At 44.4% G+C, this 16,339-nt stretch overlaps 1 protein-coding gene across 30 annotated transcripts in view; it reads right to left on the bottom strand.

Annotated features, from left to right (window-relative positions):
* The window catches only part of NRXN3 (neurexin 3), a 1,774,064-nt gene that overhangs the window by 580,330 nt on the left and 1,177,395 nt on the right, over positions 1–16,339 (bottom strand). The window contains exon 1 of one of the 30 annotated variants that reach the window (XM_070469714.1): positions 5,402–6,773. The exons of 25 other annotated variants lie outside the window; for them this stretch is intronic. In XM_070469714.1, the coding sequence (XP_070325815.1) occupies positions 5,402–5,639 (238 nt within the window). In that variant the 5' untranslated portion in view covers positions 5,640–6,773. Of the gene's footprint in view, positions 1–5,401; positions 6,774–16,339 lie in introns of those variants that run through there. 4 more of the 30 variants (XM_070469717.1, XM_070469711.1, XM_070469712.1 and 1 more) reach the window with 4 other exon arrangements.

The following is a 16,339-nucleotide window of genomic DNA, read 5'->3' as shown; positions in this document are numbered from 1 at the left end:
TTCCCATTGTAAAAGTCTGAGTTCCTCGGAGATGCTCTGCACAGTAAATGTTTACTTTACAATGACTGGGTCCTGGGCGGGGGGAGGAGCGGTACTCTGAGCTGAACTGTATCCCCCACAACATTCATATGTTGAAGCCTAGACCTCCAGGACTTCAGATCATGACTATATTTGGAGTAAGGGCCTTTAAAGGGGTACATGCATACATTCATGCACGCTCATTCGTGTCCAACTCCTCACGACCCCACGGGCTGCAGCCCACCAGGATCCTCTGTCCAGGGGACTCTGTAGGCAAGGATACTGGAGTGGGTTTCCACTTTCTTCTCCAGGGGATCTTTCCCACCCAGGGATTGAACCTTTGTCTCTTGAGTTTCCTGCGATGGCAGGAGAATTCTTTATACTGCTGAACCACCTGGGAAGCTCATTTAAAGGGGTGATTAACTTAAAATGGGGCTCTGAGTGAAACATAATCCACTCTGACCAGTATTCTTATCAGAAGAGGAAATTCAGACACATAAGGAAACAGCAGAGATGAGTGAATACAGAGGACAGACCCCGGGGGGACACAGCAAGAAGGCAGCCGTCGCAAGCCAAGGAGAGAGGCCTCAGAAGAAATCAAATCTGCCAAAACCAAAAGGCTGGACTTCCAAAAGGCTGGACTTCCAGCCTCCAGATTTGTAAGAAAATAAATTTCTGTTGTTTAAGCTACCCAGTCTATGATTTTTTTTTTATGTCAGCCCTAACAAAATAATATAAGAAAGGAAGTATGATTAAGTTCAAGTTTTATCTTAAGAAATTTGCCTCTCTCTCTGATTACACAGAGTTCTAGTGAAACAAGCTTTCTGAGGTCTGATCAATTCATTCATTAAAATGTAAAACAGAATATGTTATGTCTTCCAGACAATAAAACAATAAAGATCTTACTACTGAATTTCAGTCATCAGTCAGTTCAGTGAAGGGTTTGTTTTTCCTGAAAAGGGACTGTTCCAATTTCCTCATCTCTTTCCTTAGGATATGGCAGCCCTCACCTCCACCGCCCACTCCCACAAAGATTTATGTTGAAAGTCCTAAAGAAATATACACTAGGATAGTATAATCCTCCTACACTGGCCTTTCAAGAACAATTTAATCTCCAGAGCAACCACTTGCCAGCAAACTTTAGAGACACTAAACAATGCATCTAGAGAAGAGAGAGAAAGAGAAGCCAATTTAATTAATTCATCACCAAGGCCAAAGACATATAAATCTTACCATTTTATCTGTCAACCAACACTCTGAATTATTCAGCAACTGAATCCCAAGAACGGAGGGAGAAAGAAAATGGTTAGAAAGCAGCAGGCTGAGCAAAAGAAAGTGCTAAACAGATCAGAGCAAAACAAGCCCCAAGTCTGGAAAAACTTCACAGATGGAACTCTGTGACAATGAATGAGAAGCATCATTTCCTACAAGAAAGACTCCCGGTTAATGGATCACGAGGGTGACTACTACCACCACCTTTGCTAAAATGATTCAAAGAGCACTTACCTATACACCCAGACACACAGACACACACACACACAGGTTTCTGGTCAAGAGACTTTCTTCTAATACACTGTGGCATATTTTTTCTTTTACAAAAAAACTGAGTTTAATGCCCTCAAATGCCTAAAGAGCCAGCAGGCTTTGCTATTTTGTGGAAAACAAAGTAGAAGTCACATATTAAATAAACCTAGGCTCCTGAGAGCAAACTTTTTTTAAACTGTAAGTATTGAGACACTTAAGTGGATGTGCTTTGGACTTCTTTAAGGTGGGAGAGAGGGAAAAGATACAGAAAACTCACCTATGAAACTTAAGGTTGGTAAACAAGTGTATTTTAATATTTATACGTCCCATGCATGCTCAGCTGCTAAGTCGTATCTAACTCTTTGCAACCTCATGGAATCCAGCCCGCCAGGGTCCTCTGTCCATGAGATTTTCCAGGCAAGAACACTGAAATGTGTTGCCATTTCCTTCTCCAGTTATATGTCCCATAGCACTAAATTACCTAGGAGCTTCAATAAGCCTGACACAGAAGTGTGAAAATAAAGATGAGAAAGAAAAATACCTGAAGGGATATTTTGAATAACAGAATACTGTAAATCTGCACTTCACAAGTGATGTTTAGATTTCATAGTAGTTAATTTGGTTGGGTATCTGGATCCTTGTCCCATCCCTCCTATTTTTAAAATTTATAGAAGCATTTATCTTTCACTGATGATCCAAATACTTCTGAAATTATTCCATGCTGAACAATACAATATCCTATTTAGTTTTCTATCCTTAGCAGGTTACACACAGCCTAGCACATAGTAAATACCCAATAAATGTTAGTTCCGTAGAAGACAGCACACAAGGATGCAACAAGCCTCAGACAAGGGACAGAGTAATGGGTGAAAGCTTACTAGACTCCAAGTGAGAAGAGAGTTCATTCTATTCAGAGACACAATTTCCACCTGAGACTATTTTGCATATTACAGCAGGGGTGCTCTTAGACTCCCCAGCTTATAAAGGAGCTCAACCCACTCTAGGCTGCCCTGGGATCAAGATTTTAGGCAAAATCTATACACAGTAAATTTTTTAAAGAACAGAATCAAGCCTGGGTAGAAGATCAGCTGTTTGGAGGATTTCTCTTTCTTCCATCTGTTTTTGTGTGAGTTTCACTATAGGATAGGAGGTTTTATATAAACGGGGTGCTCATCAACAGGGCAGATCTGAGGACTTCCAGCTTCTCAGGAAATGGACAAAGGGAACAAGGGTAGGAAAAAAATTCTCTTTGAGTTCAGAGAACATTATTGGACTCAAGGTCCTAGTGTTCATTCATACCAGAATGAAGGACATTTACTTCTCACAGACAGTAGAAACAGCTGCTTTTAACTCTGGAATCAGGTTGGAGAAAACTGTGAGTAACAACCATTAGCCTCCTACCACCTCCATCCAAAGCATTTTTTAAAACAGTTGCTGATAGTTAAGGCTTTGTCTTGGACAAGGGGAAAGCAAGGGTACTCCAAGTAAGAATGAGCGACATTAAGGAAGCACTGAGAGATCTCCTGGTCCTTCCAGGGAGAAAAGGACAGAGCTGAGACATGCGATTGAAGCCAGAGTTTGGGGAGTCTTGTTGCTTGCTGCTTCTCTTGATTTCAAGCCCCAAAATATGAATTAAACATGCAAGGAGCCTGCATAGTATATGCATTCAGTCTCCAAGCCCAGATCAATGGGATGGGACTTCAGGACTGAAAGAAGATACTAAAAGAGTTGATTTTGTGAGCTTTCTTGTCTTCAGTCATGCTAGACTCTTAAGTTCATGGCATTCTACAGCTCTGATGGGAACTGAGAACCCTTCCTAGGGTCTCTAATCATTTACTTACTTGGTCTTCCTTTTTCTGTGGTGCTGAATCTTATCAGATGTAGGTTAATGAGAAAGTAGACTGGGCACCAGTTAAGAAGATTTAGAGGGTCCTAAGCAACCAATCAGGGAAGAAATAAAGTAAATAGAGAGGAGATGTGTTTAACCTGTGCTGGGCTCAACCCCTCTAGCCCCCTCAGCTGACTGAGAAAGGGAGGGGGACGGAGCCAAAGGGAGAGGAAGAGATTGACAGATTTAAGAATCCCAGGGAGTATTGCACATTCCCTCACTTAACTACTTGCTGCTTTTAACTGTTTATATCCTGAACAGAAAGCATAGAGACCCTGCCAGCCTATATAACCTCTAACAAATGCCTATCTTCATCTCCCTGCTGATCATTTACACTAATTAGCAAAATTTAGCTAATTATCGCTGAGCATTTCCGCGTTTAATTATGGCTATTAGTAATAGTCTGTCTGGCTTCCTCCATCTCCCACCCTCCTCTTTTCCTTTCTCACTCTTCACAATCCCACCCCCCACTCACTGCCAGTCCCTCTCCTCCTTAGAAACTGACAGTTTCTATTTCCATGAAATTGCTTTTACCTTTTTGGTGGTTGTGGCTCTTTCCTCTCCTACTGTGGGTTTTGCTTTTTTTTTTTTTTTCTGAAAGCCTACACCAAAATTCCTACACCAGCAGGAATCACAGAGAAAGCAGCAAGTGGATCAAGATCAAGCAGTCCCTCCTCCCCACCAACTCCTCTCCACCAACCAGTACAAGCTCTGGGCCGCTTGACGACTCCATCAGATAAAATGTAAAGAAAGAATCAGAGCCAGAGGACGTGCTGGCATTTTCTCCATGTGCTTCCACTTAACACTACACACAAAACAGCACAGAGCAGGAACCCGGGGCCGGGAGGCGGTGGGAAGAACGGACGTTCCCAGTGGGGTCTGGATGTGACAGGTCTTCAAAATACACGCTAGGGCAGGGGACCTCCAGGGCGATTCACACTCGCTGCTCCCCAAAGGGCGGCCGCAGGTGGGCTCTGTGATCCCCACTCTCCTCGCTGTCAGAGTGGAGTGCATAGTAAACAAACAACGAAGCTCCCGTCTTCAGAACAGTTTACTACAGCAAGCGCCAACCTCCGCAGCAGACATCACCGTTTTCAGAGGTAGCCTGCTCAAAGCTGAGTATCATTGAAAGGGCCAGAGATCTCTTCTTTCACTCCCTATGCAAGGAGGGTCGTTTAGAGCAAAACACATCATCCTTGCATGGTGTGAGCAAGCCCACCCATGCTACCCTTAGTGGAAACAAATTCCCACCAGTGGTGAGATTGTAGTGGCAACAATTTACACTTGGGTAAATTATAAATGGACTTTGCCTTATCTTATGCATTGCCTCCTTGCAAGTAGTTAGCAATATTAGGGGTATAGTTTTCATCATAGCTCCTCTCTCCATCTGACATGTGGACAAACTTAAAGCTGTGCATATGAACAGTAATGACCACTGCTTATTAAAAAAAATATTTTCTGCCTCTCTACACTCAGCTTCTTTCCCCCACTCCCCAACCTTAACCACTTTATAGCAGTTTAGTCAACTTCAGGCTGAAGACCTAAGGATTCATGCTGCCTGCTATTTTCCCAGGACTAGCTCTTCAACAAGATCAGAGTGAAGAAGGGTAAAAACAAGGTGAATGAATGGATTCTCAAAAGTGCAGCACTGGGAATTTATCTGATAAGTTGCCTGCCATCTGTTGGGTGAAGGAAGCAGAGGGATCCAAAGAGGAGAATGCCAGTGCTTGGCAGCCCTGAATAAGCCAGCCAGGAGAGAAGGACCCACTGGAGAAAATGGGAATGGGGCAGAAAACACCAGCTTATAGGGGAAATTGGGCATTTTCTTCCCTCATGCACATGCGAGACTTTCCACGATTTTCAATCCATTTTTTTTTCTAATTCTTTTCCCACCCTTAACATTACCTGAAAGGCGAGTGGGTTACGGGATTGCTATGCCCCACTAAAAGGATAAAGAGCAGAGAGACCCACCGTGCCCTCCTCGAAGGGAAACAGGGGAGCGATAGATAGAAATAGGCACTGAGTGATGTTTGCTGCCATGGAAATGGTGCTCGTGCTGAGAGTGAGACCCCGGCGAGGAGGAGGAGGAAGCTACATTAGAGGAACTCCAGACGGAGCTGACGATACATCCCCAGAAAAGGGACCAGATCCCAAGCGTCCAGGCCGGCCGGCGAGGAGGGCTCCGTCTCGCGTGGATTCTCAGGTGCATGGTCAACGCACAGGCCACCGCTGATGGGCAGTTTGAATTCCAGCCAGTGAGGAATCATTAAGTTCATGATGCCCAGGGGCCCATCATAGCAGGAGGAAGACTTGCCCGGATTTTGGAAAACAGGGAAGGAATAAGCGTTTTCAAGACAGATGATGGGGGAGGAAAAAAACTACTTAAAAAAAAAAAAAAAAAAAAACAGAAAAAACATATAAGGCAAAAGCTCCCCTTTCTTGGAGCTGAAATTTACGATGCCAAAGTCCACCCAGGTATAGCAACCCTCCTAGGGAGCCCCGGAATGCCACACATGTCAGGGGAGGCCCTTCGCAGCTCCTCCTGGTCTCCGCGGGGCACCTCGAGTCGGATGACTTAACTGCACACTCCGGGAAGCCGCACGGAGGGAAGGTGGAAACGAAGGAAGAAGAAGAGGAGACGGCAGGAGACCCAGGTAGGTTCAGGTTAGTTTATCCCAACATCCAAGCAGTTTGAACATTTTTTTCCCCCAACTTGGCGAGCGATGCAATGCAGAACTCCCAGGAAAAGCGGGGCTGCAGATGCTGAGAGTTCTTCGCGGGGTCCTCGGAGTCTCGGTGGAAGGGCTCCGGGGGGCGGAGGCTGTGAACCCTGCGCGTTCTGGAAGAGCGCCACCGAGCAGCCGCCTGCGGGCCGGGTTTCTCAACGGGATGAAAAGGCAGCAGCCGCAGGAGGAAGAGAGGAACAAGAAGGACCGGAGAGAGAGAGAAGAGGAGGAGGAACCCAGCGCGGAGCGGCCACCCAAACCGACGTGGCCCGGGCGCAGAGAGGCGGGGCAGGGGAGCCGCGAAGGCGCGCGAGGAGGTGCCCGGCGGGCGGCCGAGGTGGCCGGGAGGCGGGCGGGCGCCTGCAAAGCGCGCGGAACCGGGAGGCACAGGTGAAGCGAAGCGAGGAGTTGGGGCGCCAGATTCACGAATGGGCAAGTCGTATGCAAATAGCGCACTCCCGAGAGCAAATCAGGGCAGCCCGAGCGCTCGGCCGAGGGACTGGCTGGCTCCGAGGGAGGAGGGGCCCGAGCGCCCCGGAATCCCGGCCCTCCGCATTCAAGTGCACGCCGGTCTACCCCCCGCGCGAACCACGCGCGCGCACCCCCACGCTGCCTGCTCACGCTCGGCTCCCTACCGGAGGAGTGAGCACAAGCGTGTGCGTGTGTGTGTGTGTGTGTGTGCGCGCGCGCTGCGCCTTTTGATCGCCCGATCCCTGCTCCTCTCCCAGGCATATTAAGCCAAACTCCGGCAATTGGAAACAAACAAAAAATGCAGGCGGCAGCGAAGGCTGAAGTCGCCCCAGATAGAAGTAAAAATCAACCCCTTGAGTCAGCAGGAGTGCCGGAGCGGCTTGCACGCGGTGGTGCCCGAGCGCGCGCGCGTTCCCCTTGGCCTGGTGGTCTGCACCGCGCGGCCACTCTCCGCGGGGCGTGCCTCTCTGGGGGCGAAGGGGATACAAGCCCACCGGAGGGGCGAATGGCGGCAGCGCGTCCTGGTTCTCGAAGGTGAAGGCGGGCGAGGTGGACCCCAGGACCGCCCCCCGCTCCCCGCACCGGAGGCTGAGAGGTTTGATGGCCCCCATGGGAGGCCATTGGAGAAGGTAGCTTCCGCTCCTGGTGGGCAGGATGTTCTTGGAATTCAGGACCCAGGGGTTGGCTGGTCCAAGAACTTCAGAAGGGGAGAGGGCTGAGTCGGCTGGCGAAACTGTGGCTGGCCTGGCCTGGCCTGGCCTTAGAGGCACGCAGCCCCTGGAGGGTAGAGCCTCCGGTCCTCCAGGACTCTGGGCACGAAAGAGAGTGCGGCTTTTACATCCAGGCTGAACCTGCAGGGGAGAGTGGAGAGGCAGGAAGAAGCTTGGCGCGCCCACAGTGGCCATCTGTTACTCCGGGAGGAAGCTGACCGGAGCTCGGCCAGCAAACGGTGATATTCTGGACGAGGCAGCCTCCATCCTACCCCTCACCCCCCAACTTCTCACTACGCTGTTAAGCGTGATACAGAAGCCCGACAGCCTCCTGGACTCCCGGGTCTTGCTGGTGCTGCCTCTGACTCCCTCCTTTCCACTCCCCTTAGTTATAAAAGCACACTCTATTTGGGGGTGGGACGGGGATGGGGAAGGATAAGTAAGGAAATAATACTTGCTGGTTAAATCACATCATATATACTACAGGACACTTACTGGTTAAATCATGTCTATATGTCTTCCGTTCTGTTCAGTCCCTCAGTCCTATTTGACTCTTTGCAACCCCGGGAACTGCAGCACGCCAGGCTTCCCTGTCCATCACCAACTCCCTGATCTTGCTCAAACTCATGTCCATCCAGTCGGTGATGCCATCCGACCATCTCATCCTCTGTTGTCCCCTTCTCCTCCTGCCTTCAATCTTTCCCAGCATCAGTGTCTTTTCCAGTGAGTCAGTTCTTCGCATCAGGGGGCCAAGTATTGGAGCTTCAACTTCAGCATCAGTCCTTCCAATGAATAATCAGGACTGATCTCCTTTAGGATGGACTGGTTGGATCCCCTTGCAGTCCAAGGGATTCTTAAGAGTCTTCTCCAACACCACAGTTCAAAAGCATCAATTCTTCAACGCTTGTATTATATATATTTATCTTCAGGCTTCCCAGGTGGCGCTAGTATTAAAGAACCTACCTGTGAATGCAGGAGACATAAAGTGGTGTGGGTTCGATCCCTGGGTTGGGAAGATTCCCTGAAGGAGGGCATGGCCACCCACTCCAGTATTCTTGCCTGAAGAATTCCATGGACAGAGGAGCCTGGTTGGTTATACAGTCCATGGGGTCACAAAGAGTTGGACACAACTGAAGCAACTGAGCATGCATATATATATATATATATGAGTGTGTGTGTGTATGTGTGTGTGTGTATATATATATATACACACACATATAGACATGCACATGTGTGCACACATACACACACATAGCACTTAGGCAGCATTTCTTTTTTAAAAAGACAATTATAGCACCTATCATACTCCTGCTCTCAAGAAACATTTCAGCCCCCCTGACTGAGAATAAAGGATTAAGACAGTCCTATTCATTCTTGGGGCACCTTGAGGAGATGTTGAAGAAGTTAGCATTCTCTGTCTCTAACATAAAGATATCAAACCTAGAAACGATTTGCCTTCAAGGTCAAATATCAAGTCCCTTTGAGATTTTACTACAGTGACTTGGTGCTCTGGTTAGGAAATCGGTGTTCTCCTGAAGGTGATCGCTGCTGCCTGCAGTAAATGGTGCCCAGTCATTCCAGCTGCTCTGGCTCTTGGCTGTAAGGGTGATTCAAGGTCCACAGCCTCCAGTGGGATGGCCCTCATTTGTGATCTTTCATGCCTTTGGGTCGTGGCCCATCAACACACTGTTTTAAACTAGCAACGTGTACTCAACAACGGCACAATAAGAGAGAGCGGTGATTGATGGAGACCTGATTTAAGACCTGATTTCCTCCTCTGTAAAATGGGAATAATTCCTCCCCTTATAAAGTTCTTGGGAATCTTAAATGAGATAATGCATACATAGCATCTGGCACAGCACTAAAGAGTGGCAGTAATTTTTGTTTAATAGAAAAATATGCTAAAACTCCAAGAAGGTGAAGTACATGTTTAGGGTCTCAGGCTACTATTACGACCAAAGTGAAAAAAATACACATTAATATCCTAAGCATCCTCCATTAATGTAGATGATAATTCCCATTCAATCCAACCACTGCTCGATTTCCTCCTCCAGATGGAATCTCACAGCGCTTTGGACTTAGTCTCTGTATCATGGCCTTAAAGAGCTAGACGGCCTGGCTTATATCTAGTTCTCCAACTCAATCTTCTTCCAGATGACCTCTTACTCACTACTCCCCCGTCTCCTGGACCCACTTTTTGCTCTTGAATGTGCCAAGCTCTTTCCCAACTCAAGGCCTTTAAATGTGCTGGGCCCTCTTCTCTGGAACACTCTTCCCTAAGATTTTCATGTGATTTTCATTGCAGATGTGACCTCCTCAGAAGCCCTCTCTGACCTTCATCTAAAGTAAGCTACAACCACCCCAAAAGGTACTTTTGACCATGTTTTCTTCAAAGCACCCACTTTCTGAAATTATTTTATTTATACTTGTTCATGGTCTGTCTCTTTAAAAAGACTGGAAGTTCCCTGGAAGTTGAACCTTTGCCTTGGTCTCCCCTATATTTTCTGTGTGCACAAGAAGAAGTTCAGTAAACATTTGCTGAATTAATGCATCCAAGGAATCAATTTCCAACCTCATGTGGTGTGGTTTAGTTGCTGAGTTGTGTCTGACTCTTGCAACCCCATGGACTTGTAGCCCACTAGGCTTCTCTGTCCATGGGATTTCCCAGGCAAGAATACTGGAGTGGGTTGCCATTTGCTTCTCCACGGTATCTTCGTAAGCCAGAGATTCAGCTCATGTCTCCTGGGTCGCAGCGGGATTCTTTACCAACTGAGACACCAGGGAAGCCCTTCCAACCTTATATGCGTATTTTTTATATACCATCCATTCCACTGACATATTTCTCTGGTTTTAGTGACACTGACCCCCAGAGACACATATTTGCAGAGATCATGAGTTGACCACCTATCCACTTAATGCTTTTCTTCTTTTCTGAATTGACATTGAGTGTTGGGAGGCTGTATTTTTTTCCCCCCTTTATCCCAAGGAAGGATGGGAAGCTTAGATGGGCCTTCCAATTAATTCACTGCTAGGCAACAAAGTGAAAAATAAATCCTTAATGCAGCACAAAATCTGGAAATGCCACTGGTGCGTCACAGCTGGAACTATTCATTTTACTTGTCATACTTATCATTTATTTATTTACTTTTCACAAAATGTCAAAAGAAGTATCTGTGAATTCTGGTAAGGCTGATTCCACTTGGGGACCTAGGAGAACACAGAGAAGATATATCAGCGGACAAATGCAAGACTGGTTTATTGTTTCGTTCTCTTTAAAGTGGTAATCCACAATTATACTGATAAAAGAGAATGTCCGCCTCCAATTTAACACATTGTTGAAATTTGTTTTTCATTTCCTTTCTCTCCTTCTTCTCTCTTCCTCTAGTTAACACATCCCTACTCAGACTTCTTTTCTAATTCACGCCATTCTCAGGTCTATTCAAGTTTACGCTGAGTGTGCATGTTCAGTCGCTCGGTCGTGTCCTGATTCTTTGCGATCCCATGGACTGTAGCCCATCATGGTTCAGTGGTTCCCCTGTCCATGGAATTTTCCAGGCAAGAATACTGGCCTGGGTTGCCATTTCCTTATCCAGAGGATCTTCCTGACCCAGTGATGGAACCTGTGTCTCCTGCATCAGTAGGTGGATTCTTTACCAAATGGGGCGCCACCTGGGAAGCCCTGGGTTTATATTAGGCTGATCTATTAAGTTGGTTGTTGTTGAGATTTTTTTAGCTCCAGGGATAACCCCTAGATACTGTCTGCGTCTGCAGTTCTGGTTAAAGGGATTTGTCTTCTCCTGGACCAAAAAGGCTCCCCTCTTTCCCTCTGAGTTATCTTTTCTAGTGGGTCCTTTGAGTGAGAACACTTAGGAATGAAGCATGCAGCTACGTGAAGATGAGAGTCTGTTTTTAAGATAGAAAGGGAGAGAAATAGATTTAGAAACGTTATGCTCACCACAGATTTAAAGTTGAAAAGTATAAATAATTTCACAGGAACAACCACGCTTAGCTCCACTTGGATAAACCACCATGGCATCCTAACCAGACTTTTTGGAACCTCAAGTTTCTGAATGAAATGCAGTTTAAAAAAAAAAAAAAAAAAGGCCTGTGGCTGGATTTGCCTAGGTTAATAGCTCAGTTTCTCTATTATTTCAGGCTGCAGAATTTGGCACTATAGATTTCTTCCCCCCATCTTAATCTCCCCCTTCCTCTCCTCCCCCCCAAAAAAGACTGTCCCAAGATAAGATATGAGAATCCTAATCCATCTGACACTCTCTGTCTTGCTTTGGTGGGTGCGTGCTCAGTCACTCAGTCGTGTCTGACTCTTTGTGACCCCATGGACTGCAGCCCACCAGGCTCCTCTGTCCATGGGGTGCTCCAGACAAGAATACTGGAGTGGGGTGCCATTTCCTCCTCCAGGAGATCTTCCAGACCCAGAGATCGAACCTGTGTCTCCTGCACTGGCAGGCAAGTTCTTTTTATCACTGAGCCACCTGGTGGAAACCTCAGCTATGAAGTACTCTGGGGAATTTTCTGGCTCCCATAATACACCCCATGATAGTACTTAATGGTGTCAGGTGCCAGGAATCTAATGCACTATTGCCCTGTCAGTCTCTCACAATACATTGTCTCTGAACCTGCACACGCCTTTTCTCGCTTTGCACAGACTCCAACTTTCCACTTTGCTGCTGGCAGGAGACACCCACCCAGTTGTTTGCGGCAGGTACAGCTAATCTGACTATACAGGCTCAGAAAACACTAGAGCAGTCTGTTTCTCTGTGAGCCCTAAACTCTGGCAAGGGCCCTTTCTCTCCCCAAATATAAACAGTAGAAATCCTTACATTTCTCGTGAAACACAGTTCCAAAGAGTAAGTTTAGGGAATGAGGGAAAAACAAAAACAACTGAACTCTCATAATGTGAAATGAAATCCAAGTCCTCAAAAAATACAGGTGACTGTTAACATGGCTATAAATATAGCCAAGGGTTCCATAAAACAGTCGAACTTTGCTTTATTATATGTCAGTGGGTTTATTTATAGCCACATAATTCATCCTTCTGCTCATTTATTTAAGAAAGCCATCCGGCAAAAAAGCAGGTTTTGATTATATTTTACATTTGGGAGTATAAAAGAGAAGCTTTATTCTTTTAAGTATCACTCTTAACATGTATTTTGATTTAAAAAAACAAAGATGACAGCATCCTTGTATAATTTTATCATTTAAAGAATATGTTGCTTCTGTTCCTTTAATTTATCCTTCATATAAACATCCATAGTTGTTCTCTTGTCCTCCTTGTGGCTGAAATTGGGATATCAGGAGTCTGGATGTTGAGAAAAATCTCTCTAGGAAATTTTCCAAATCTGTTGATCAATGGCTCTGGAATATCTATTTTGTTGGAATTTTACACTTTTCTTTAAAGAAAAGAAAATATATATATATAATGTTCCAATATAAACCTTAGCCAGCTTCCTTGGAAGTCCAAGTGAAATTATTTTCTCATAGAAACGAATTTCCTTTTAATCGAGGACAGGATTCAGTTAGTTAGTCATAAAGAAACTGGGGCATTTAAACTCCTGTTAGTCTTCTCTAAGCTTACATCAGCTATTAGAGATCATGTACATCTTAATCCAGTTTTAATGATTCAAACAAAGTGAATGATTGTCATATAATAACAGAAGTAATAACACTATTTGTACGTTTATAAGGAAATTATCAAATCAAATATTTAGAAGACACTTTGAAGAGTGTGCATACTGATTTTGATCAGGGGTTCTGCTACCTTGACTGCCTAGGCGCAACATCTTGATTTTACTTTCTAGCTGTTGTGAAAAATGTTGGCAAGGTCCTTAGCCCCTCTATATCACAGCTTCTCCCTCTGTGAAATGGGAATAATCATGCTATCTAGCAAAAAGTCTTGTTGTGAGGGTTTAGAAAGGTACTACGTGTGAAGTGTGTATAAGCAGTGCCTGGCACTGTGTGTATAAACAGTAAAGGGTCAATTAATGTGAATATGAAAATAATTGTCTCGTTCTCCAGATGACTCCTTGAAATGTATCGCTGCAGATGGCTTTTTTCTTTTCGTTGACAAATCTCAAGAGGACTGAGTAAACAAAAAGTTCCCCTCGCAGCTCCCAAATGTAGAGTGGAAAGTTACTCCCATGTGTTCCTGACTCATTGGATTCTCTTTGCCCATATATTTTGCAGAATGGGGAGCAGCTTAATCGTACCCTTCTCACAAACATCTTTCAACTCCAAAACAATAAAGCTCACCATGGCCCAGAACCAGGGAATATGGAGTGCCAGAACCCAGCCCCGTTTCATCAATAATCATTGTCCAACCTAACGGTGGAACTCACACAGTTTCAGCCTACTTTGGGATACAGGAGGTCTCTCGGGCTACTTTTCTGTCTCATCTCTTAATTTTCTCACCTTCTTATCTCAAATAAACAATAAATTTCAATTATTTAGCCTTCTCCCTAAAAAGCATGGCTTCTAAATCCTTTAATAATTTCCACTGGATTTATCTGGCATTTTACTATAATTCAATAATTTTTTAAAGTTGCTAAGAATGTACCTCTGAACTAGGTTCTACTTAGTATTTTGTTGTATTCTTGTGCTTAGATGCTCAATCATGTCCAACTCTTTGTGACCCCAGGGACTGTAGCCCACCAGCCTCCCCTGTCCATGGGATTTTTTTCAGCCAAGAATACTAGAGTGAGTCGCTATTTCCTCCTCCAGAGGATCTTCGCGGCCCAGGGATCAAATTCATGTCTCCTGCGTCTCCTGCATTGGCAGGCGGATTCTTTACCAGTGAGCCATCAAAAATTATTTTGGTGCATCATTTCATGTATTTCACGAATATGAAGTATACTGTAACTATGTGCAAGGCACCAGATGAAGTCCAGGGGACTCTGGGATGAAAAAGAGAAGATTTAAAACCTTATAATCTAGCGAGGGAAAAAAACCATCAAAAACACAAAACAAACCATCAATCCTATCTCTATGTTCAGTTTCCCAAATACAATATGGTAAGTGCTAGAATAAGGGCATAAACAAAGGATCCAGAAGAATAGACAATGGGATTAATCCACTGTGGGGGGAAAGGGGACTCTGAGGAGGGATTCATATCCAAGGTGACAGGTGACCCTAGTGTCAAAAGACTAGAGTTCAAATCTTGATCCACTCCCTGGGACCTCAAACCAGTTATTTTAAACTCACTGAGCCTATTTCCTAAATAGTATAAACATGAATACTTCAAAACTCATAGGATTGTTTTAAGGGGGAAATGAGAAGATATATTTGAAAGGAACACTGTTAAATGCTTAGATTAACTATTACCATGAACCATGGTATCATGGTACCCTGAGGATCGTGAGGCCTTGAATGGTTTCAAACAGGCAGAGAAGCAGAAATGTCAGTGGAAGGAGATTAGTAGTGTTGGGTTGAATCAACCACAGAGGGCTTCCTGGAGGGAAGCCCTCCAGGAAGCAAGTTTTAAGCTTAGCTTTCACTTGTCATTTGGATTGCTAAATTCTGAAAATCTCAGAAAGGTGTCAGCTTTTTAACTCAAACAAGCAGAAAAACAGGTGTTTCACAGAAGAAGGGAAGGGAGAGGAGAGGAGACACTTACATACGGGAAACCACGTTTTTCATCTCAAATGACCGGGCTGCCTTATTCAGAGATGTCAAATAAATACCATATAAATAAAAAGTTACATTGTAGCACAGCCAGGAGTTTTCCTTCATTCAATGTCTTCTGCACACTTACTTTTCAGATACTAAAACACTCACTGGATCCAATTCATAAGACTATCATTTAGTCCTAGGAACATTATAGTGTAAGCATCCATCGTATACAAGCATCTGTCTCACAATTCCATGAAGAGTATATCTTCTAAGACAGAGGGACAGAGATATAAAATAACTGGCCATTTTCTCTTTGATATCATCCAGTCTTAAATCCAGTTAACAGAGAAGTCTTGGCGGGGGGAGAGATGAGATGAATGTTCCCCAAACAGAAGGTACAAAAGTGTTATCTAAGCAGTTCCAAAAATGTTTGCAAGATGAGTAATAAGGGCATTTCTCAGTGGTACTGAGGATTTAGCACTTTCCAAAACTGATGGTGAGGACAGGGGAATACTGAGATGTAAGTTTGTGTCATAGCAAGAGAAATAGACTGCTCTTAAAATGGATGAAACAACATTTAAGATAACACTATTTTGGCACTGATGATATCGATGTCTTCAAAATCTCCCATTTCCAATCTGAACAAGCAGAATTTGTTGTTCTTCCCTATCTTCTGTTAACATTTGTCACATTCTCTTATTATCAGTTGGGTTTATATCTGGATCCCCTACACAATTTATAGAAGAATCATGTAGGGAACTGGGGCCTGGTCTGAGGGTCAAACAGCTTAAGTTCTAGGGCCAGATAGCTTATGTTCAAATCCTTGCTCTGTTATTTAATAGTTGTGTTACCTTGGGGAAGTTGCCTAGCCTTTGAAAACCTGTTTTCTCATCAGTAAAATGGAGATTGTAGTATTTCCTCTCTCAAACTAAGCACAATACCAGAACAGTAAAAGACATTCAATGGATGTGTGTGAAATAGTATCGACATACATTTAACTACTATAGGAGACATCTCATAGGTAGATAGATATAGATAGACACATATATAGTGTATATATATATGCATGTGTTTATATATATCTGTATATATACACACATACATTATACATACATGTATGTATACATGTATACATGTATGCAGAAGTGCATATATATATATATACGCACACACACATATATACACACACACATATATATATCTCCCCCCCAAAAAAACATATCCACAAAATATGCAAGCATCTCATTATAAGGGAGAACTTTTCAACATCTGGAGCTATTACAAATTGGAAGGAATATCTTGCAAGATAGTGGGCTCTCAATCACAGACACTTCTAAGGACACAAAGTTGCTCTCTTGCAGTAAATGAGTGGATGG

Source organism: Odocoileus virginianus, chromosome 6 (genome assembly GCF_023699985.2).
Source record: "Odocoileus virginianus isolate 20LAN1187 ecotype Illinois chromosome 6, Ovbor_1.2, whole genome shotgun sequence".
Taxonomy (NCBI): domain Eukaryota; kingdom Metazoa; phylum Chordata; class Mammalia; order Artiodactyla; family Cervidae; genus Odocoileus; species Odocoileus virginianus.
The sequence above is the reverse complement of the archived record's forward strand: the minus strand, read 5'-3'. Positions and strand labels throughout refer to the sequence as shown.